The sequence below is a fragment of the Rousettus aegyptiacus genome, unplaced genomic scaffold (genome assembly GCF_014176215.1).
Source record: "Rousettus aegyptiacus isolate mRouAeg1 unplaced genomic scaffold, mRouAeg1.p scaffold_m13_p_11, whole genome shotgun sequence".
NCBI lineage: Eukaryota > Metazoa > Chordata > Mammalia > Chiroptera > Pteropodidae > Rousettus > Rousettus aegyptiacus.
In genome coordinates, this window is record NW_023416286.1 from 56,169,925 (window position 1) to 56,193,600 (window position 23,676).

At 33.4% G+C, this 23,676-nt stretch overlaps 1 protein-coding gene across 5 annotated transcripts in view; it reads left to right on the forward strand.

Moving 5' to 3' along the window:
• The window catches only part of NALCN (sodium leak channel, non-selective), a 272,813-nt gene that overhangs the window by 122,666 nt on the left and 126,471 nt on the right, over positions 1–23,676 (forward strand). For all 5 annotated transcript variants that reach the window (XM_036228821.1, XM_036228822.1, XM_016123175.2 and 2 more), the window contains 2 exons: positions 4,034–4,201; positions 9,982–10,173. In XM_036228821.1, coding sequence (XP_036084714.1) covers positions 4,034–4,201; positions 9,982–10,173 — 360 coding nt within the window. The remainder of the gene's footprint in view (positions 1–4,033; positions 4,202–9,981; positions 10,174–23,676) is intronic.

The following is a 23,676-nucleotide window of genomic DNA, read 5'->3' on the forward strand; positions in this document are numbered from 1 at the left end:
AGAACACTACTCCAAACTTTGCTAATCATAAAATAAATTCATCACAATCCACAGGACTAGATTAGAGAAGATAAAAAGGAAAGAAAAGTTGTTGTAGGTATTGGATCTAAAAGGAAGATGATAATAAAAAAGTCGAATAAGAATTAAAGTTGTGGCAGGTCTCAGAAAAAGTAGGATTTAGGAAAGGGTGTGATATTGGTGAAGAATAGGGTGATAGAAGTGTTCTATGAAGTTTATAGATTGGCAGGGGTGTAACGGATGAGTGAATAAGCAAATCTGTGTGGGAGAGTTTACAATTATTCAAATTTGATGCAATAATAATAATAATAGGTTGATTTATGATCATTGTGATAAACTGGAAGATTGTAAAGCAGAGTAGAATGTCAAATTAACAAAGAGGTAAAATAAATCAACAATTTGACCAAGCCAAAGATGAGGTTAAAACATAAAATAGGAATGATGTTTAATACACAAGAAACATAAGACCAAGTATAACTTTGGTACGTTAAATATGAGCAGGTCGAATTTTCCTATCAAAAGGCACAGTTAGACTATGTTTAAACACAAACTCAAATAGTATACTGTTCATGTAAATACATACAAAGTGGCCCCAAAAGGTGGCTGAAAATCATCCCTCTATGAAACAACTAAAAATGGCACATAAATATTAAAACATTTTAAATATTTAGCAGAGTATTTAGGAAATTAAGGAATATTCTTGAAGCCAAAAATTAAGTGTGAAATGGGTGCAAAACACCCAATGGGCACTAAAACCAGTGGCTGCCCTCAGGGCATTTGCATATCCGTGTCAGCTAGAACTTGCAATTACAGAACAGAAGAAGAAGAGGCTGTGTGGGGTGCATTGTCAGAACAGATTCCACATAATATCAGGACACACAATGGTCTGTACCTCATTGAAATAAGGAAAAAAGTCCATCCCTCAGAAGGAAGTGATAAGGAAAATCACAGTCTTGACCTTGACTCTAGATGTATAGAAAAAGTGTAAGCTGTACTAAAAACTGTGTAAGCTTAAGCCTGTCCTCATATGGGATTCGAGTTCCATCCAAGTCACATTACTTTCAGGGTCCTAGAAACATCAACCACGAAATTGATTTAAAGGGGTACCAAATTTATAATATACCCATTACCCCCGGAGAGAATCAATCCTTTCTGGGAAAAAATGTACTCTAAACACAGGTCTTGAAAATCTAGAGGAAATTGATGATTTCCTGGCAAAGCATAAACTACCAAATTGATAGACAAGGTATGAAACTTGATCAAACATTGGAAAGCTTTGATTTGTGCTTACAAAGAGGAATGGACCCATTGGTTTTCCTACTAGATTTTACCTACTTTTAAAGATGAGATATTTCTTATTTTATTTAAGCAATTACAAATTATACAAATAATGGAAAACTACAATAAGTTTGATAAAACTAGTATAAGTTTAACTAAAAGCTGATAATGACAGTATAAGTAGAATTATAGACCAATTTCATTTATGATAGTAGCTACAAAAATTATAAATAAAATATTATCCAATAAAATTAGCATTACTACTAATTAGCATTACCTCAATGAACTGAAGAGTAAAATCCTCTAAGTAGAATTGGAAGAGAAGAAAAACCCTAAAACATGGTAGAAATTAATTATCAAAACTCAATGCAACCACTATGTATGAATTCTAAGAAACTTCCATTGAAAATAAGGAGCAAATCATGGATTCCTCTTATTCTCACTTCATTATTTAGTATATTACTATACAGCTATACCATTATACTGAATAAATTAATCCAATTAACTCCAAAGTCAATGTTTAAAAACTCTTATCTTCATTTGCAAATGAAATGTAGGTTTTTACAAAACTCAGGAGACCTTATTAAAAATATTAGATTAATAGAAAGATCTAGTAAGGTTAATATAGAAAATCAATACAGATAAATCAATAGTTTTTCTCTCCACTGGAACTAAATAGGTAGAAATGGTAAAATAAATAAATAAAAATTTTAAAAGTAAAAAAAAATGCATTTATATTCATGACTGAAATATTAAATTTTACAAACAAGCAATAATATCTTTAATGGGGAAATATATTCTTAAAGAATATAGTCCAAACAAATAGAAAAACTGTGTGTCTGAAAATGAAGACTTGATATTAATCCTTCTTAAGACCTATTTTATATGTAAAAGGTAAAGAAAAAAATCACAAAGATAGAAATATGTGACCATATAAAATTTAAAGTGCTTATAGAGCAAATGCTACCAAAGTTAAAAATCAAACTATTCATCAGAGAAAAAATATTCACAGTTTGTATAGCAGACAAAGATTAATGTCTTTAATATCAACAACTCCAAAAAATGATAAGAAAGAATAAAGACCACTAAAGAAAATTGGCAAAGTTATGAACAGAAAAATTGTTTTAAAAAGAAAATAACTCTAAATGATCAACACCCATATGAATAGATAAGCAAAAGCTTGATTAAGTTTAATTACATCTGGTGTTGGTACAAATTTAGGGCAAGAAGCACTTTCCTACCTTACTGGAAGGCAAATGATTTCCTATAACATTTTGAATGTAATCTCTCAGTATTTTCTAAAATTTAAAGCTCACAAACTTTTCCTTTGCCCCAGAAGTGCCAGGTTTGAGAATCTACTTATAGATATGAAAGACTAATAAATATGGATATGGCATACAGATGGTTATTGTGGTCTTGTTTTTAAAGTACCAAAATACTTAATTATTTTTCCTAATGATTCCTTGTCAAGGAAGTAGCACTCTTCAATGAGTCATTAGGGAAAATGTTGAATTAAGTAAACATCAAATACTATAGAAAATGATGCAGTTGGTAAGAAGAATAAGTAGATCCCGTACGTCTTATCCTGGAGGAATGTCTATGATTGTTAACAAGAAAAGTAAGTTTCAGAGTGATATATAAAATGCAAACCTGTTTATGTGGTAATGAAGTAGAAGATGTTTTAGAAGAGAATATACGAAGCGGTTATTATCGATCACTTGAGAAATGTGGGCAAAGGATTTTGTTAACTCTTTGTATTTAGGATTATTTCATAGTTAAAATGTATTGCTCTTTTACATTTTTTAAAAGAGACATGCTAATTTAAATTAAGACGCAAACCCAAGTTTACAGAAATGCTAGATTGAGAAGTAATGTTAATTTCCTCCCCACATCTAAATTAACCATCTACATACAATGCTTTTAGTGTTTTATTCCTAAAAATGTGATTATTAAAACTCCATTTTTATCAACATTTTCCAAATGTAAGTGGAAGAAAATTAGCTTCTGTTTTTCCATGTTGGCCTAGAAAAAGAAAAGCAAGCTATCCTCTATTCCTTCCTTTTAATAAATCATCTGGTATCATCTCAGAGGGATATGTTATGACTAATTGTGTTCTTTAATTATAAGTTAATCTTATGTTGCACATTTTAATTCTAGTTGCAAGCTTCTTTATGAGTTTTCCTATCCATAGGATAAGTAAAGAAATAATACATGTTAAGTTTATATGTGTATTTTACAATATTGGTATTTAGAATAGCAAATTTATAGAATAATGTGGTAGGTTAAGAGGCTGAGCTAATTTATTAATATAGTAATGTCAATATTAAATTTAATAACTAATAATGTGGACATTTATTGTGTTAATATATTAATCAATGTGTGAATATACACACATGTATTGGTGTGGAATCCAAATTGCTCATTTATGTGGCCCAAGGCATAAATGATATTTAAACTTTTTAAAATTTAATTATGTTAAGTAACATGTGTTTTATAAGATACCATATGCATTATAGAAACTTTATGTTTATATTTTTCTGATTGTTTAAGATATATTTGGTGTGCTATGTTCTAGTTGATGTGTTCAAACTTTTTTTATAAAAAGTCATTCTAGATTCTAGTGAGCTTCTCATTTTATACAATAGTGGCTGAAATTCATGCACTGACAAATATATAAAATATTTTGAAATAAATTATAGTTTTATATTTCAATTCCACTGTCTCTTTGTTCCCCTAGGTGGCTTTTACAGTACTTTTTGATTTGGAAGCACTTCTGAAGATATGGTGTTTGGGATTTACTGGATATATTAGCTCATCTCTCCACAAATTTGAGTTACTACTCGTAATTGGAACTACTCTTCATGTATATCCAGATCTTTATCATTCTCAATTCACATACTTTCAGGTAATACAAATAATGCCTATTTATTTTTAGAACTTTTTCATTCCAAAGAAAATACCAGTCACATTATATCCGCTATATATAATTATATATGTATTATAAGTATTTGTATTAAACTTATATATATTATGTTATATAAGTTATATAGTAAATACCAACATGGGATACGTCCAATGACATCTTAAATACTCCAGATAATGCATTCATAAATTGCAACATTGTTTGTAAAACTCCTGAAAATTCACAGCAATAAATGAAGATGTTTTACATACAGTTCATAAATTAGTGAAATGTAAAAATATACATATTTTATATATACATGATATTATGCATCTGTGTATACATATGAAATTATAAACTACATAAGATGTTGACACACATTTTAAAGAGTAGTAAATAGGTATTTAATTGCAAGTGTAGATCTGTTCTCAATAAGCCTACATATGTTTGCTCAACAATGACTTACAATTGAAATAATATCCTAATAATATCCTAATTTTAAAAATTTCAAATATAGTTATTTTTCTGACTCGAATTGATCATTTATATAATTCATCATAGAAATATCCCAATGTATTATTTTCTTAATAAATATTTTTAAAAAATAGTTGAAGAACAAGACAGCAGTAGAATTTTAAAGAATTCAGAAAAACGAGATTCCAACTCCTTAGAAGAAAGGAAATGGATTCCAACTCTATTGATTTTTTTTATTGCTAATAAATACCAAAGCTCTCATTTTCAGGGCAATAACTTAAGATGCTAGATCACAACCTGAAAATCAATATTTCTGATGCCTGGATGAAGAGACATAAAAATATAATTCACAAAAACAAAAACACAGCTGAAACTTATTGGATTTCGTTAACCATGCCACCATAAAAATAATTAATTAATTAAAAAATAAAAATAAATAAAAATTTTTAAAAATGAGAAACAAATACCCTACAACACAAATAAAAGGCTGAGTTTCTGGTACTCACAGCCAAGCATAGTAAAACCACAGAGGGTTGTCATGGTTCAAGCTTTCGGTACCATCAATGTCTTTGGACATAAATCCTGTGTCATTTGTTGGATTATATCCTTGGGATTGGTTATCATAAGTGAGATGGCTGGGGCAAGAGATAGACACATGTTTAAAATTCTTTGTACAAAATGTCCCTCCCAAACATGCATGCATTATATACTTTTTATGGTCACAAAATCCACATGAACATTTAGTGGCTACATTAGAGAACCATGTAGAAACAGAAAATATGCCTGATAGTCAAAACTATCAGAGACTTTTATATAAACCTACTAAATCAGCCAAATTAAGAAAAATATCACTGTCTATTTCAGCAAGGATATACTATAAAATATATTCAGCGTTTAAAAATTCTTATAGTTTCTCACAGATAATTTTTCAGTGAAATTTAGAAATAGATCAGAATTTTGGAATTCTTTATGAGAGAAAAAATAGGAACTGTTTAAATGGTAAACATCTGAGGAATAGCTTAGCAAGTCATACACAAATTTGACCATAAAAAATAATAATTATGATGAATTTATAATAACTTAGAGACATGATTGTTTTATTTAAATACAAAACAGTATAAAATTATATAACATGTAAAATACATGTAAATAGAAAATGACTAGAAAGAAATAAATCAAAGTGTTACAAATTAATAGTCATCATCTCTAGTTTTTTTCTATTAGACATTTTATAAAACATCTAAAATTCATATTCATGGTTTTAATTATTTTATATAGATATAAATATAGGTATAGTCAGTCACATACAGTCTGTGAAGTTTATAATTTCACTGTTTCTCTGATTCTGGATTATAATTTCTAATAGTTTAATTTATATCAGTCGTTAAGCGATTTTTATTTCTGTTTATAAATAGCCGCGATTTTATTTTTCAAATGAGATACTTAAAAACTACCTCAGTCATTTTGTGGCTAAAAAATAAATCTCTCAAGAAGATTAGGTGTCACAGAGTTTTTGCAAATTCACATACAGAGAACACACCGTGCCAAACAGATTGGCTCCTTATGGGCCTACTTTCAGCTCCCTTGTTGGTCTTCACACTTCTCGTTTCAATGGATCTTCATTGTGTTGGCAGGAAGTCTTCCTTTACTGAATTTTATATTTTTCATATTTAAATGAAATCAGTGGTTTAGTACAAAATGATTCCCTTTAAAATGGCAATTATCTCTGAGACTAATTATTGGTGTTATTCATCTATTTATTTAAATGATATACTGAACACCTACTATCAGGCAATGTTCCAGATACTGAGAATAGAGAGATGAACAAGGCAGCAAGGATCCTCACCTCAGTAAGCTTACATTCTAGGGGCCAAACAGACAAGTTCACAAAAGAATGTAGAATACAAGCACCAGCAATGGTTTAAAGAAGAAACAAGCAGGGTAAAAAGTAAAGAGGTTGTGGGGTGAGATGCTACTTTAGATAAGTTGTCGTGGAAGCCCTCCGTGAAGAGGTGACATTAGAGCAGAAACTGAAAGAAGTGAAGGGATGAGCCATCGGAAGGTCTGAGGATAGCATTCCAGGTAGAGAGAACCGCATGGCACCTGTCCTGAGGTACATATATTCTTGATGTGTTCCAGGAAAAGTGCAAAAAAGCAAGGTGGTTGGACTTTTTTATGGGATTTAATAAAGTTTTTAAAAAATGCTATACTTCTGACATACCGGGATAATCATGACGTCAGCTGGCATTTATTGTGCATTTACTATGTGCCGGGCACTGTGCCAAGTGCATTTTTCATTTGTTCCTTATACTAATTCTGTGAGATAGAGATGTACTTGTAAACTGAGGTTTCAAGAGATCTGATTATTTGCCCAAGACCACATAACTACAAATGGTGGAAACTCATTCCCAAGAAGTTTAATTTCATAGCTCATATTCTTAACCACACAATTTCTACAATATCTCACTATTAATCAACTGAGTGATCTTTAAGAGACAGAAATGTGACCAAGAAAATGTGCTTTGGAAACAATCACATGTTCTACAGTTCTTTTCTTTGAGGGTATAGTTTGTTTTGTATCTGTAGGAACACAAAATCAAAAATGCTAAGTAGAAAGAGTGAAAAGTATACATACTCCCAAATAAATGAAAAGATATAATTAGAATCACTGATAAGGATTTTACCTTTCCAGGGATGCAAGGTTAACCCTTAAATTGCTGAGCAAATCACCAATGTGGGAGTCGTGTTCAATTCTGTTTCTTCCAGCTAATGAAATATTAATTTGCCAGAATTGCACAGATGTGCATAGGCTGGTTTTATTAGATTTGACATAGGACTCAAAATTACTTAGGCAATCTTTTAAATATGATTTTAACACAAGTGGGAAAAACACAGTACTGAATTTGAGCTATAAACCAATTAAATCATTTCTTTAAAATTGCCTAGATTTAGCTGTGAATAATTAGATACTTAATTATTTATATCTTAGAATAAACAAATCTGTTAAAAATATGAAATCTTTCCAGATTATTATTCTGGGTATTAATATGAACATTAATATCTTAATAGTTTTTATGATAAAGCTGTTGGCTTATTATTTTGAAAGATGACCTGAGTGTAATATATTCTGATTTGAGAATGTATGTTAAGAATCAAAGCAGGAAAACCTGGTAACTTAACCATAAATGTGATATAATGTATAATTTGAACAACTTGATTTTTCATGTAAATTTTCTTAAGTATTGTGTTAAGGATTTTAAATTACCATGAAAGAAATGTGGATTTCCTTGACTTATGTAAACATTTGTCCATTAGTTTACTAGATACAAGCAACTAAACATTACCATGTGTGTTCTATGAACAACAGAAATTAAGGTTACCATCAATATTTGCTGTTAATTAAAAGTTTAGGGGGCATATGTGCCTTAGGGTAGGGCAAAAGAGGCTCAGTCTATTTCTTCACTCATCTTTCTTCTGTGTTGACATCATTTGTAAGCTGACCTTCTCCATGTGGTGGCAAAAATGGTCCCAGAAGCTCTAGATTTATGTGATTCTTATAGGAATGCCAATTAGGAGTGAAAGGTGGAACACCTCTTATAGGGCCAACAAACATTCTGAGGATGACTCAAGTCACGTGAATACTTTGGCCAGGCCTGGATCATGGACAAAGGTCTGAACCTTTGTCCACTTCTGGACCACATGGACAAAGAGTGGAGTAGGAATGATTTGCCAAAGTGAAATCAGGAGGAAGAGAAAGCTAGGGATGCTGGAAAGGAAAGCCCAAACGTATTTTATTTAATTTTGTACGTGTAAAAATTCAAAGCTAGGTTTTTAAAGCATTTCTTGTTTCTCACTGAATTCAAAATAGACTATCTTTCTTCTCCTGAGAAGCCTTCAAAGACAACTTAAGCTCTTATTGATATTAAACCATCTTGGACTACCATCATACTTACCATATTTCATTTATGCCAAGATCACAATTTTTCTGTTTTAATATCTCTAAATTTGGGATTCGTCTCATAGGCATTGGTGTGTTGCAGTTTAATTGGCAGCACTTTTGATTTCTCAGATGTGCATTAAAAAATGATGACATCTTAGACTTGATAAAAATATTGTTTTTCCATACTTTGTACTTCAACTCTTAATTTTATTTCAATTTATATTTTTAATCTTATAGATATTCCCTTAAGAGTTGTGTCTTTGTTTTAAATTCCTTTTGTAATAGCAGCCATTGAATGTTATTTGTCCAACACAATTTTGGCACATAACAAAGAATCAGTATTTGTTAAATGAATGAGAGTGAATTTTTACTTAATTAGTTATGGGTAGGAGTTTTTGTGTATATATATATACATGTGTGTATATATATACATATATATTATATCTGTGCAAAACATCTAAACATATCCGTGTGTTTAGATAACCAGCTAAGAAGATATAAGGAAAATTTAAAACTACAAGGCTTATGTAAGATAGAAGTTTGTTTCTTTCCAGTAGTTGGTGGGTGTCCATGGCAAGTAGGTGACTCTGCTCTATATGATCATCCAGGAAGCCATTTTGTTGGGTTAGATTGAAACTGTCATCTTCTACACAAGGTTTCTTTTTCTGATCCAAAAGGGCTACTCCAGTTGTTTCCATTTCCCACCCAGGGGAAGGTATAAAAGAAATATTCAGGGCAGGTTCTTTTAATTTAATGTGCTAAATGTTGCAAAAATCACTTCCTTTTATATTCTATTAATCTGAACCAATTCCCTGGCCATACCTAGCTATAGTGGGACCAGAAAATGGTGTCTGTAGCCCTCACTAGCCACTTGGTAGGCTAAAATTTAGAAAGTTCTATTCTTTAAAGGAAGGAGAGAATGAATATTGGGGTTGCAGTCTCAACTATAAGTTAAGGCTCCTTGATAAAGGTCTTTTTAATTCCTTGTACAAAAAGACATAGAAAATTTTATTTTATAAGCCAATGAGTATAGATAATATTGAACAAAATGTTTTCTTCAATATTTAAGCATTAGAAAAATATCAGTTTTATTTCAACATGTGTTAATACCGTTTTGAATTATATGTTAAAACAGTTGTCACCATTTCTCTTCATTCATTCATTTGAGATTTATTGAGTTCTTGCCATATAATGGGCACCAAACTAAACTGCTATCTCAGTTATTATATTGTTACTTTTCATCTGTAGATGCTCAAATAGAAGAGTGTGCTTTAATAAAGAGCTATGAAAAATCAGGTTTTAAATGCACTTAATTAAGAGTCAGTGTAAATAAATGATGGAGTATGTATGTTTTTCTCTTCCACGACAGGTCCTTAGGGTAGTTCGGCTTATTAAGATTTCACCTGCATTAGAAGACTTCGTGTACAAGATATTTGGTCCTGGAAAAAAGCTTGGAAGTTTAGTTGTGTTTACTGCCAGCCTCTTGATCGTCATGTCAGCCATTAGTTTGCAGATGTTCTGCTTTGTCGAAGAACTGGACAGATTTACAACATTTCCAAGGGTAAGAATAAAAATGTGGTTTAATTCATTATTCTTATCTTACTAATAATGATTAACATCGAAGTAATTCCATTTTAATGATAATTCAAAATATTGCCACATTTTCGATAACTTGAAGTAACTCAATTTTAATATTTAAAATGGTTTCTTCTTTAAAAAATGGTTTCTTCTTCAGGGTGCAGGTGTTTGACCCCATTTTCAGCATTGCTAGATTATGCATCAATTCTGCAATTCTGGAAATAATATAATAGAATGAAATGCTGAAACCAGTAAAGGTGGAAATAGTGTTCTTAGCATCTATAAATAAAAATATAGTAGAATTTTAAAATAAAGTTTATCTTTTTGTGTTTTTGAGAATTAACATTTTAAAATCTGTTTTATGGTTTATGTATTTTTATGTCACGCATTATCTAAAAGGAAGCTTTTGATTTTTAAATTCATAAACACTTCAGATTTGAAGTATCTTTATATCATCTAGTCCATGCCTCTACATTCTTATTAGAATTCACTTAAGCTAAAAGGAAGTTAAAAATTAATTAATAAGCAGAACTCATGCAGAAGATAATAGCCTTTAACCAGAAAAATACTGAAATTTAACTCTATTTGGATTAAGAAACATGAACAGTATAATAACCAAGGCAATGTATATATTTTCACCATAAGCTGAAATAGTAAGCCCTATTATATAGGAAGAATAATCTTGGGGTAAGAACAGCATTTTTTTTTAAATAAGCTTTGAAGATAAAGATGCCTGTACTCATATGATAGACTGATGTAGCCTGGATCATTTTTTTAAAAAACCTTGTGCTAAATTTATTACCCATCACCAAGCATTTGTTGAATGTCTATCAAGATCCAGGCAATTTTGGTGATCCTGGAATATAAACACAACTAACTCCCCAGTCCTCAAGAAACTCTCGATCGAGGGGGATAATGAGTAAGTAAACATAAAATCTTGATAAAGGCAAGCACAAGGTGCCGTGGGAACCTAGAGATAAGGTCTATAAACAGAAATAGAAAAGTCCAAGAAGCTTCTTGGAACAGGAGGTTACTGAAGACCAGTTGGATGTAGCCACATGAAGTGTAAGAGCACATTGGTCCAGGTGGTGAGAACAGCAAGTTGTGCTAAAGTTCTGAGGTGAGGCGTTTCTTGTTACAGAACTTAAAGGAAAAAGAATGGTTAAAGGCAAGAAGGGGACATAAGGCTAACGAGCTTTTAAGTTGGATGAAAGTGTTATCATGTTTAAATTCCAATGAGAGAGAGGAGGTAGAGTGTGAGGTCAAAGGTGCAAAAGGTTACTGAGGGTGGCATACAGGGCACTGGCACCAAGACTAATCTTAGGTGCTGAGCTGTCAGAGGTTGAGGTGGTTATGTAGTTCAGCAAGCCAACCAAAAGTCACAATGAGCCTTTGTTTAATTACTGCCACAGTGCAAGCAATGGGCACAACTAAGCACTGGCTCCTCTTGAGCATTCCGTTCTCCCCACCAAACAGCACTGGATGAGTGCCAGGTGTGTCAGCACAGATGTCATGTGGACTGGGGATCTCTGCGTTACAAAGCCTTGTCGTTGCCTATGGTCAGGCCGCAGAAGATGCCTACTAGCCTGGAGCCAGACTCCTCAAGAGGAGGGTCGGCTTTTTTCTCCAGGGATGCAGGCTCAAGCAAAGATGACAACGATGTCATTCAGCCCATCTTCTCTTAGGCTGCTCCCTCACTGTCTTCCCAATGGGCAAATATAAATTGCAGACCACCATCTTTCACAGTAACACCGAGACTGTTATAACGGTCCATCTCTCAGGCCAGTTTAATTTGGCATGGTGTTGTAGGCCCACTTTGACAAGGTCCCCACAGGTCAGCCATTGTTGTAGGTATAGGGGATACTAGAAGGAAAACGACCCTCAGTTTCCTCCTTTATTTGCCCAGTCTTACCTTAATTTCATAGCTTCATCTTTTACCATTTTCTCTAATCTCACCTCACTGCCTTTATATCCCTTACCAAAACCTCTTTTATCAGATGATTACTGGAGTTGTTACAGATGTTATAAGGGTGATATCATCCTGTAAAGTTGTCTGAATCAGCACCTCATAATCAACACATTAATATTTCCGTAGTAAAACATCGCCTTCAGACAAAGAAGGATAGACAAAGACAATAGTAAGTCAGGTCAGATCAGATTTTTGTCAGTAAATGAGCTACAAAAAACAACAATAAAAAACATACCTTTGTGTATTTTCAAAAATATTTGAATATTGAAGTTGTGAATAGGGCTGTAGGCCTGTATGAAACAGCATTATTGCAGATAAGACTCTGCACTTCTTGTTCTACAAGTCTGGTTTCACATCGCTGCTCTGTCCCTCTTTATCTATGCGACACTGGGCAAGTGATTTTTTAAGCTTTTTTCCCACATCTAAAATATTGGTAAAAATAATATTTTTCTCATAGCATTGTGTGTATTGAATAATATATACAAACAACACAACTCTAGGCTTAGCTTTAAAATGTTATATCCTATATAATGTGTCTGAAGTTGGTATATTAGCCTCTGTATAAAAGAGAAGGCTGATCCATCCCTGACTTAGCTCCTTGGGATTTTCTCTATTTTCCAGCCATAATAGTAATCAAGTAGCATTACATTTTCAGATCTCCAGTTACTCAGTTGTGTATCTCTGCCTGATTACTTTGACTATCTTAATGAAAGCAGCCAGCAACTGTGGGGCCTTCTAATCAGTTATTCAGCAGCTGACAGTGTTGACAGCCTAAACATGTGAAGTGACAAGGAGTAGGCTTTTTCTTGCACATGAATGTAATTAAGAGTTAAATCCCTGCAAAATAATCTTATAAAAATATTTAAAATATTACAATTACAAAAAGTAGTCATTATCATATCCAGTCAAATATAGCACCATCAGTCAGTTGTACTTTCCTGATAAGAAATCATCAGGAAAGATGATTAAAAACACTTTCCAGCCACACTAGATTTCTGTTCAAACACTCACCTGTAGATCTCTTACTATCTTCCCTTCTCGTGTGACATCTCCCTCATTATCCAGTGGTTGAGCGTTGAGGTAGATTGGTTAATTACAGTATGCGCCAAAGCACAGGAGAACAAATTTTCTGTACAAAAAAATGACCTCCCAAAGTAAGATAGGAACTTTAAAACTCGGCAATTGTTTATACTATCCATACCTGGATCTAGGTCATCCTGAAGGCTTATTACCACCAACATACACAGAGCTGTGAGACACAGGAGCATGAACTTGAGTGACTCTGGGAGAGGACTGGCCGTGAAGAAAGGACTGCAGCACAGGCAGGACAAGCCCGACTTGGCAGAGGGGACTCAGTGTTTGTGCCAGAGAAATAATTTTCCTCCAGCTATTTTTCCAACCTGATCTTGACCCACCCATTGAGGCGGTGTAAACTCTCTCAGAAAATAGGACTAGTTGTAGAACTAAGCACTGGTTTGATTAGATCTGATTATATCTTGGGACTGAGGAACCCACTGTGAAACCCCACTAAGAGGACCTGACATGGATGCATGGAGGTGGATTCCTCCATCCAAATTCCAAAAACAGAATCCTGGTGAGGCAGAGGGCCAACAGAGAAAAGAGCAGCCTGGGTACACTAAGTGACTCCCCAGTGCATTGACCTCTGACAGAGCTCCATCCACATGGAAATACACCAAGTACTTCTTGAAATACTAGAAAGTGCAGGGTATCTTAAAGGGATCTCTGACTTGCCTTCCATGGGTTCCCCCAATGTGTCTCCCTGCCTCTGTTAGGGCATTTTATTCGATTTTTTGTTTCCTGTAAAAATAATCTTTCTAAGATGTCTCATCACACTCTCTTATTTAAAATGCTTCAAGGTTCTCCTTTCCCTCAAGATAACAAACTTTTAAATATGATTTTCAGTATCTTTTCATCACCAGCCCTATTTACCTCTTCGGGCTCATATTTCAGGATTTCTTCTACCACGCCTTTCAAAGACAGACAGTGTCTATCTTGCTCATTAAATTCTCTGTGCTTAGCACAATACCTGCCACAGGGTAGCTGTGAATAGGTTTTTGAAGACTGAATGATAATACTGGACCAAAACAGACTTCTACAACCCTTCCACGCTATATCAGGCTCAACAAGCCAGATTCCATCTACTACTACTGGCCATTCCTCCAGGACCCCCGTTTGCCTCATCACTGTTACCTTTACCAATCCGAAGTGTCTGCATAATTCTCTCAGAATGCTTTGGCTGCAAGTAGCAGAAAACCTCCCTTCAACTGACTTCAGCAATTAAGAAATTTACCTCACAAAATTGAAGAGATTAGGTGGACTTCAGGAAGTGAGGACTCTGGATCATTCGCTGAAATTTTCTCTCAGGTGTTGTTATGGGTTGAATTATGTACTGAAAATGATATGTTGAAATCCTAACTTTCAGTACCCCAAAATGTGGCCTGACTTGGAAATAGAGGTGATCAAGTTAAAACAAGGTCATTTGGGTGGGCTCTAATCTAATATGGTTGATATTCTATAAAAAGAGAAGATTTGGACACAGACACAGACATCCACAGAGGGAAGGTGGTGTAAAGACGTGCTTGGAGAAGATGGCCATGTGATTGTAGTGGCATCTCCAAGTCAAGGTCCTCCAAGGTTTGCCAGCCAACACTCAGAAGAGGCAAGGAAGGATTTCTTACTAGACCCTTAAGAGGGAGGACAGTCCTGCCCACACATTTGACTTCAGACTGCTAATCTTCAGAACTGCAAGATAATAAATTCCTGGTTTGTTAAGCCACCAAGTTTTTACAATTACCTTTTCTGTGAGTTGTCTTCATGTGTTAACAAAATAGATGCAATGTTTCCAGGCTTCATGGTAAAATCTAGAGGAAGAAGGGAGTCATCTCTGCCCAGGTCTCCTTAGGAGCAAAGACACCTCCCCAGCAAACTTGCTGTCATCTCTCACTGGCAGGATTGGGTAATTTGGTCATTCCTAAGTGAGTCATTGGCAAGGTGGCTGGAGTCAAAATGATAGGCTTAGATTAATCATATAGAAAGGGATGGATATTTCACAGGCAACCACAAAACCACTATGATGGTCAGACTCAAAACCTGGACAAGATTTGTCTCTTTCATCTCTATCTCAAACCTCTTACATGTCCGGTGCAAACAGTGTGTTTAAATAGACATGTGGCAGCAGGAGGGCTGGTGTTTAATTTCTGTCACCATTAGCATCTGGGCCCCAGCTCCTTCCCAAGGTGCTGAAATAGTCCTGCAAAGCAGCCAGCATAGGGCCTGCCACATAATCGATTCTCGCTCCCCCCTTTTTTTGGCAATTGTCTCTGTCACACACTACTGACATTTATGCACAGGTCTTACCACTTCTACTAGACTGTATGTGTCCTGAGGTTGGCAACACTGTACTCTCCTCTCCTGACACCTCCCAAAGTGCTTAACACTGTGCCAAGGGATCTGTAAAGTCAGGAAGTAGCTTCAGGGTGGAAACAGTCAGGGGGCGCTCATTATACAATCCCATGAGATAGAGAAAGGGAGCTTGAAATTTTTTCGATGGCAAAAAAAAAAAAAAAGAAAAAAAAACAGGATGTCTTGTTAGAATTTAATAAAACAACTTTGCCATTTCAAGCCAATAACTTTCTCTCATAATTTGGACCGAACAGACCCACTGCTAAGTAGAAATAAGGAAGAGCAAGGAAGAGCAAGCCCTGCTGTGAGGCAGTTCCCTGCAGTTCCTGTTTTGTTGGGACTAATAGGTTTTTAAAAGGAGAACAATTTAGAGTAACTTTTCACAGTGGAACAGCCCGTACAGGTTATGAGATTGGTGGGAATAGGCAAGAGCCAGCCACCAGTTTTTCTGTCACAAGGACAAAAACAAATTGCATGTTTCTGTCATTACTTAACAGTGGCAATACCATCTATCTAGTTCAGTTTACCCCTCCCCTTATTGTATAAAGCAGCTTGACTCTGCGTTACTGAAATGCATGCAGTAAATTTCCACTGCACATCTTTAATCAGCTTGATATATTTATTCCTTTTAATTTCTCATTAAAATATAAGAATCAGACCTCATTTGTTTTGCAGTTCTACAAGTGGGGATCACTCTTATTCATAAATAATACACTATCCTCCATAACATGAAGTACTTGAGTTTTAATATTATTTATTCCATGTTTTCTTAATTTGCATTTTATAAATGCTAATTACTTGCTCTATTGAATTTTCGCTTATAAAATCATGTCCAAAGCAGTTATACAGTATATGAAGTAAACACTATAAAATACTTAATTACGAATTAATTTCCCCCTTCCCTCTCACCACCAAAATGGCTAAATTGTGCTTTTAGTGGTGCTTAAAGAATTACTGAAAATTTTGAAGGAAAAGTTGCCCCTTAATTTTTTTCATTATTTGCCAGATGTAGTTAGATTTTGACTATATTTTTAATAAATTCAAGGCCTATTTTATCTTTAGAAGTACAATTAGTTCAATTAATATTGCTGAAATATTTATCAATTTTTATTTTATTTTGCCTTTTATATATTTGAAATTTTTTTCATGAGATATTTCAGACATGGAAAGAGATATCAAGAATAATAAAGTGTGTTCTTCTGTGGCCCCACGCAGCTTAACAAGCACATTAGCAGTGAATCTGAAGTCCCGGAGTGCCTTTTGCTTGTCACTCTCCTCCCTTTCCCATAGAGAACAACGTCTCTGAATTTGATGTCTGTGTTCTTAATGCATTCCTTTATTCTTTTAGTGCATATATAGGCATTGGCTGAAAAATCACATTTCCTTTTGCATAATTTAAACATGCCTTATATGGTATCATACTGCACTATTTCTTCTGCTAAAATTTTTTTTTTCTCAACACTATATGAGATTTGCCAGCATGAGTACATGTAGCTGTATTTCATTTATTTTCCTTGTGGCATAATATACAACTATGTATTGCATTATGTGTGATGCGCTATTCATATAAACACTTCACAACTTACTTGCTTTCCTATTCTTCTGTGTGGTAAGCAAATTCTAAGATGGGTCTCCAAGATATAGGACCCATTGTATAATTCCTTTCCCTTAGGTTTGTTTGGGCAGGACTTGTAAATACGATGGGATTTTATTCCTGTGAATAGGTTGCTAATTGCTTAACTTGGAGTCAATCAAAAGAGGAGATATTTTTCGGTGGACCTGACCTAATTAGAAGGACTGGGCCTTTCCTGAAGAGAAACATTCAAAGAAAGAGCGAGTCTCTTGTTGGCTTTGCAGAAGTAAGCTGTTATTTTGAAGGGCCATGTGGCCAGGACTTGAGGTTGGCCTTTAGGGTCTGTGAGCAGCCCCCAGTCCACTACCATCAAGAAAGCAGGGCACTCGGTCCTACAGTCTAGTACCCATAGGAGCTGAATTCTGATAACAACCTGAATGAGGGTAGGAAAAAACCCCAGCTCCAGATGACACCACAGCCCAGCCTACACTTTTTATTTCAGCCACAGGGACACTAAGTAGAGAACTTAGCTACACAATGTCCACATCTCGGACCTATAGAAACTGTGAGATAATAAATTAGTGTTATTTAAAGCTGCTAAATTAATAATAATTTATAATACAAAAATAGGAAACTAATGCATGCAGGTTTGGAATGTTTGTTTTTAGTATTTGTGACTCCAAACAGTGCTGCTCTGAACATTACACATTAATTTGTGCATATGTGAAAATTTCTTTAGGGTCTATAGCTGGGAATAGCATTGATGAATTTTATAATAAAGGAAGAAGTCATTCTATCCCATTATAGACACATGAGAACTCAAATAAGCCAAAAGGTGATATCAAAGATATCCTGGAGCATATTCTGGGAACCTGTGTGTGCTTCCAAAGACCATCTCATTTTAATAGTAAGAGATTGCTTTCAGAGAAGAAGGTCTGTCTGCAAAGCATCATGACGAGTTGTCATTAGGGGTACCTATGATTTCAACAGGTAAGGAAGTGGGTGATGGCATTAATGAAACTTTTGTATAAGGAATACAGAATGCGAAAATCAAAGACATGGAGAATCACAGGGCTTGGAGGGATGTATGAGAAACAAGCTGCAGTGTTGGTCTGGAGCGAGACGATAGAGTATCGTCAGAGGTTGGGTTTATGACACAGGCAGGGGAGCCATTGAAGATTTTTACCTTCCTTTCTTATTTTTTTTTTTCCTGGAGAATATCAGAAGAGCTATTTTGTAGAAGGTTACACTGCAAGAAATGGTATTTCTCTAAGGAGGTATTTTCATTGAACAAAATTTATTTTTATTGACTAAAGACAAAAATTTATGATCATTTGGGGAATTTGGGGCATCTTTGGGGCAGGAAAGGAGGTAATTTTTTATTTTTTCTATCTGGCCATTACTGTGTCAAATCTTCCACAGTCTGAAGCTTTAGGCTGAATTGTCATCCATGCCTAGACGTGGTTCTGCAATAAAAACTAGCAATTTGCTTTAAATTTTCAAGTAATTCAGTGAAACAGCTTGATATAATCATCTCTTCCCTGCCCCCAAAAAAGCTATAAAATTAATTTTGTTTTGTTCTGCTATAATATCAGAGGATATTACTTTTTGCCCCTGTTCGAATTTATTTTTGTGATTTATTTTTGTGATTCATCAGTGGCATGGTGATAGAATAATATCTTGTGCATTTCCTTTTAATGGATGATTTTAATGCAACATGAACCACACAGACATGGCCATCTTTTCCTGTTGTGCATTGATATCACTGGTGTACCGAACTGCAATTAACAGAACTATTACATTCCTTGAATAAAGCATTTTTATATTCCAATTCCAGATGTGCACTATTTGGGAGAGAACCTTTTTCGCACCTCTTCATATTTTGGTAGTTTTCTACCAATCATCTTATGTATAGCTTTCCAACTATTAATTGCTATATTTCACTAGTATTATTTTAGTAATCAATCCACTCCATTACACTAACTTCAAAAATAAATTAGAGCCATTAATGAGGAATGTTTGTCTTAGTTAAAATAAGCTTCTGGAAGCATATTTTCACTAATGAAAAGATAACAATATTGTTAAATATCTTCTTGAGCCTTGCCTACAAAAAAATATAATCTATACTTAGACATTTCAATTGTTCTGTAATGACTCCATACAGTTTCCCATCAATAAAAACAGAATAAGAGTACATCTTTTAGAAGATTATTAGGAGAGTAATAATGTGAACTAGTTAACACTCTGCCTTCATCGTAACAGGCAAATATCAAGTATTAGCAGCTAATGTTGTTCTTAAATGGCATGGAAATACAGCTTCTTAAGCTGCACCCTGAATTCCTAGCAATAATCAGAGAACCCAATAAACAAGGGTCTTTCAGTAAATTATTGGGACATTAATTCAACAGTAAGTACTCCATTTTCTGTATTGCATTAAAGTTTAAAAATAGACTGCAATTCCAGTTTAGAATATTCTTTTTAGTCAGTCCTCTGCAACTTTCCACAGAAAGGCAAAAAGTAAAGCATTATATTACAAAGAAAAAGAAAACAACTGCCGAATCTGAAATAACTTATCACTAAATATTTCACATATGGGACTAAACTGTACCATTTAATGAGTGATGTATAGATTCATTATTTCCCCACAGCCTACCACTGGGTATAACACTCAAGAGGCTCAGTGATCCAAAAGATTGAACTGCTTACCTCTGCAGAGGGTTCTCTCCATCTTCTCGAACATCTTTTCTATACATCAATTTTAAAACCTTAATTTCCAGGAAACATAATGGCATAAAGTATATGTGTGCACATGAGTAAGCATGCATATATCTGAGTACTTGTATGTGCAGACCAAGTAGTAAGGGGGGCAGGGAAGCTGTACTAGGCAAATAGAAGTAAATAGGTACATGCTATAATATTGAAGTGTGCAATACAAAAGCAGAAACATAGTACAAGTGGAGACTATAGATGAGAACCCTTTAGATATATAGAGAACCCTATAGATACAGAAAGAACCCTAGTAGTTAGTTCAGGATTAGGTCTAGAGTATTACTTCTGCTGTGTTTGTTATTATTTTAGTTTTTCATAAATCATTAATTTAATTCAGAGTCATCCCAAAAAAGACAGTGGGCAAAGAACAAAAATCCCACCTTAATCCAACAGAAATATAACAGATACATTTCTGCAAGAAAACTAGAAATTTGACAATAAAGTGTGCATATTAATATGAATGACCAATAAGAGAATTCCACTAACAATACAAAAATCACATTTCCTGTTCCTATGTTTTTCTTTAATTTAATTTAATTTTTAAATTAATTTATTTATTTTTATTATGGTGACATTCGTTAACAAAATCCAGTAAGTTTCAGGTGCACAATTCAACAGTTAGGCATATATATTGCATTAAGTGTTCATCATCCATAGTTAGATTTCTTTCTGTCACCTCATATTTGACCCCTTTTACCCTATCTACCTCCCCCGCCCCCCGCCATCCTCTGGTAACCACTAGTCTATTATCCATGTCCATGAGTCTCTGTTTGTCACATTTCCTATCTCTTTGGATAAAGCTATGTGGTTTCAGACTGAGCGAAAAGAGGAGGTAATACCAAGATGGAGATTATGAAAAAGTACGGTAAAATAAAGAGAACACTATCTTGGAGTGTAAGGAATAATGTATTTCAGTGTTATTCAACTAAATAAAAATTATTAAAATTGTCTTAAAATTCTTACCAACTCAACAGTACATGAAAATAAATGTTTATTACATGTTGCCTGATTCTAAAAAGAATATAATGTGTCCAAAAAGGATTATAGCCAGGTCAAATAAATTTAATATGAACACACAGCCTCATTTATAATGTAGGTCAATAAGATTAGAAGAATTAATCTAAAGGGAAAACAAAATCAAAATTATGATGGAAGCAAAAACGAGACCCGAAACACAAAGGCTCACCATGAAGATATCCACGTTTCCTGGAGTTCTAAAACAAGTGTGACTCTAATTTTTCTAGCAAATACGCACACAGATAAATGATAGATAGATAACTTAGATGATAGATGATGATACATAGATGATAGATAGCTGACACATGGATTGATGATAGATAGACAGACAGATAGATAGGTAGATAGATAGATGCTAGATAGATAAGCAATGATTATTAGGTAAAAACAAACTAGTTCCTAGAAAGCATTAGTCTTGATTATATCTAGAAACAAATTTCTCTAGAGGTTATTATTATTAATTACTGTATATGAATACTTTTTACATGTGAGGCTCATATATATATATATAGATATATCTATATATATACATTTATATAGAGAGAGAGTGAGAGAAAGAGGTGCAGATGTCCATATGTATCTAATGCAATTCCCAAAACAACCCTTGGAAGTATATTCTGCACATTATAGATGCTATAAAGAAAGAAGCATGAGGAACATCATCAAAAATGGGTGAGAACCAACAAAAAATATGTAAGGATACAGTAATTAAAAGAGTATGATTTAGGGTTAACGTAGATGAATGGCCAAACTCATATATTCACTTACAAAATGTATGAAAAGAAAGTATCACAATAAAGACTAATTATTATTAAACAAGTAATGTTGGGGATATCAAAGCCCCATCATACTATGTACCAAAATACTTTTCTAATGAATTAGAGCAAAAATATTTGAAGTGTGAAAAGTGTAGAAAGCAAAAAGAAAATACCATCTTTCATTCTGGATGGTCAAGGACTTTTCGGGCCTAAAAGAAGAATACATTTTAATTTTCAAAAAAGCCAAAATTATTCCCATAAATAATTTTTAAAAACAAAATAAAATAAGAAGACACAGCCTCATTTATAATGTAGGTCAATAAGAATACGTCAAATGGACAAACTTTGTTATTTTTGTTTTGAATCAGTCATGATGTGCACTGCTGGCAGGAAACCCTTCCACACATTGCACGTGGCAGTGAAACTTTTCTAGGAAAGCATTTTATTATATATCAAGACACTAAAAAGCATTTTTACTCTTTGATATAAAATCGGCATTTCTAGAAATCTACCTACCCCAAGAAAATATCTGGAGCCTCACACAAAGATTGATCTTCAAAAAATGCTCTTTTGTAGCATTATTTACCATTGTGAAAATTTTGAAACAACTTTAATGTCCAAACAGAATGTCTAGATAAATTTTTTAAATGGTGGCATATTACAGTTATGAAAAGTATATTTTTACAGAATAATTAATAAGTTAAGTCATAAGTGGCATAAGTGGTAATGATAAAATGATTAAGCAAAAAAGCATAATGCAACACCATTTTTGTAGCTGAATTCAATTTTGTCTCAAGTACATATATATGCCTACACAAAAAAAAACTGTTAGAATTTTCAACTTCTAAAACAAATTTTTTAAAAAATACATACAATTTGTTGTTTGAATTATAAATAATTCATTTTATTCTTTATATCTTTTGATATTTTCAAATTTCATACACTGAATGGCTTCTTAGTTTAAAAAAGGGAGATAGGTAGATAGGTAGACAGATGATAGATACATGATAGATATGAAACCCTAATTTATAATTACACATCAGTAAGAACAAACTATTATCTTATTTTTTTCAACGACAAGGACATGAGCATGTAACATTTTAAAAGAAGAAAAGATGATAGAATATATTAATAGATAATATTATGTATCTGTAAGCCTATATATATATATATACTCAACACATATTCAAGTCATGTAAGACTAATATTAGTTTATGACTTGTAAATTCATCAGATCATTACAAATAAATATTCATTTATAAACTATCAAATTATATATTTTCTAAGGATTTGAGTGCTAAATAAGCAGTATCAAAATCAAAGTTATGAAATTTATGTTTGTAATAGAAAAAAACAGACCATATAGTTTTCAGTAAAGCTCTGTGAACATAGTGAAGAGAAATAAGAAATCAAAAGCAATTAAAAGAGAGCAAACAGTAAACAAATAGCTTTTGTAATATGCAAAACTATAAGCATTTCTTGAACAAGCTGCTTTCTATTTGAAATAAATAGAAAAGTATGTTCTTGAGCACAGTTCTACAAATGGATAGTAAGAAAACACTGAAATTTTCCTATGTAGATTCTGTTGTTTTTTAGTTACAGAAGATTTCTGAATAAATCCTCAGTATATTTAACAATGGGATATACATCTGTGTTTTTAAGAACACTATTTTGTATGTGTTACTAAACCTTTATTGCACCAAAAGTAAAATAACAACTTTTATCTGCAATTTTATAACACGTATTTGCCAATGAAACACATCATTTACATTATGAAAATTTAATATGACTGACATTAACAAAATAGCTAATTAAGAAATAAGGCATAAATACTTCAAGAAACTTGACAGTCTGTTCTATGAAGAAAATTAATTCAGAAGTCCCCTATTTGCATAAATCTCCAGGTCTCATTTTCACAGCTGTTTGTTCTGTCAGCTAGATGGTTGCATTTCAATATTATTTTAACATAATCGGTGG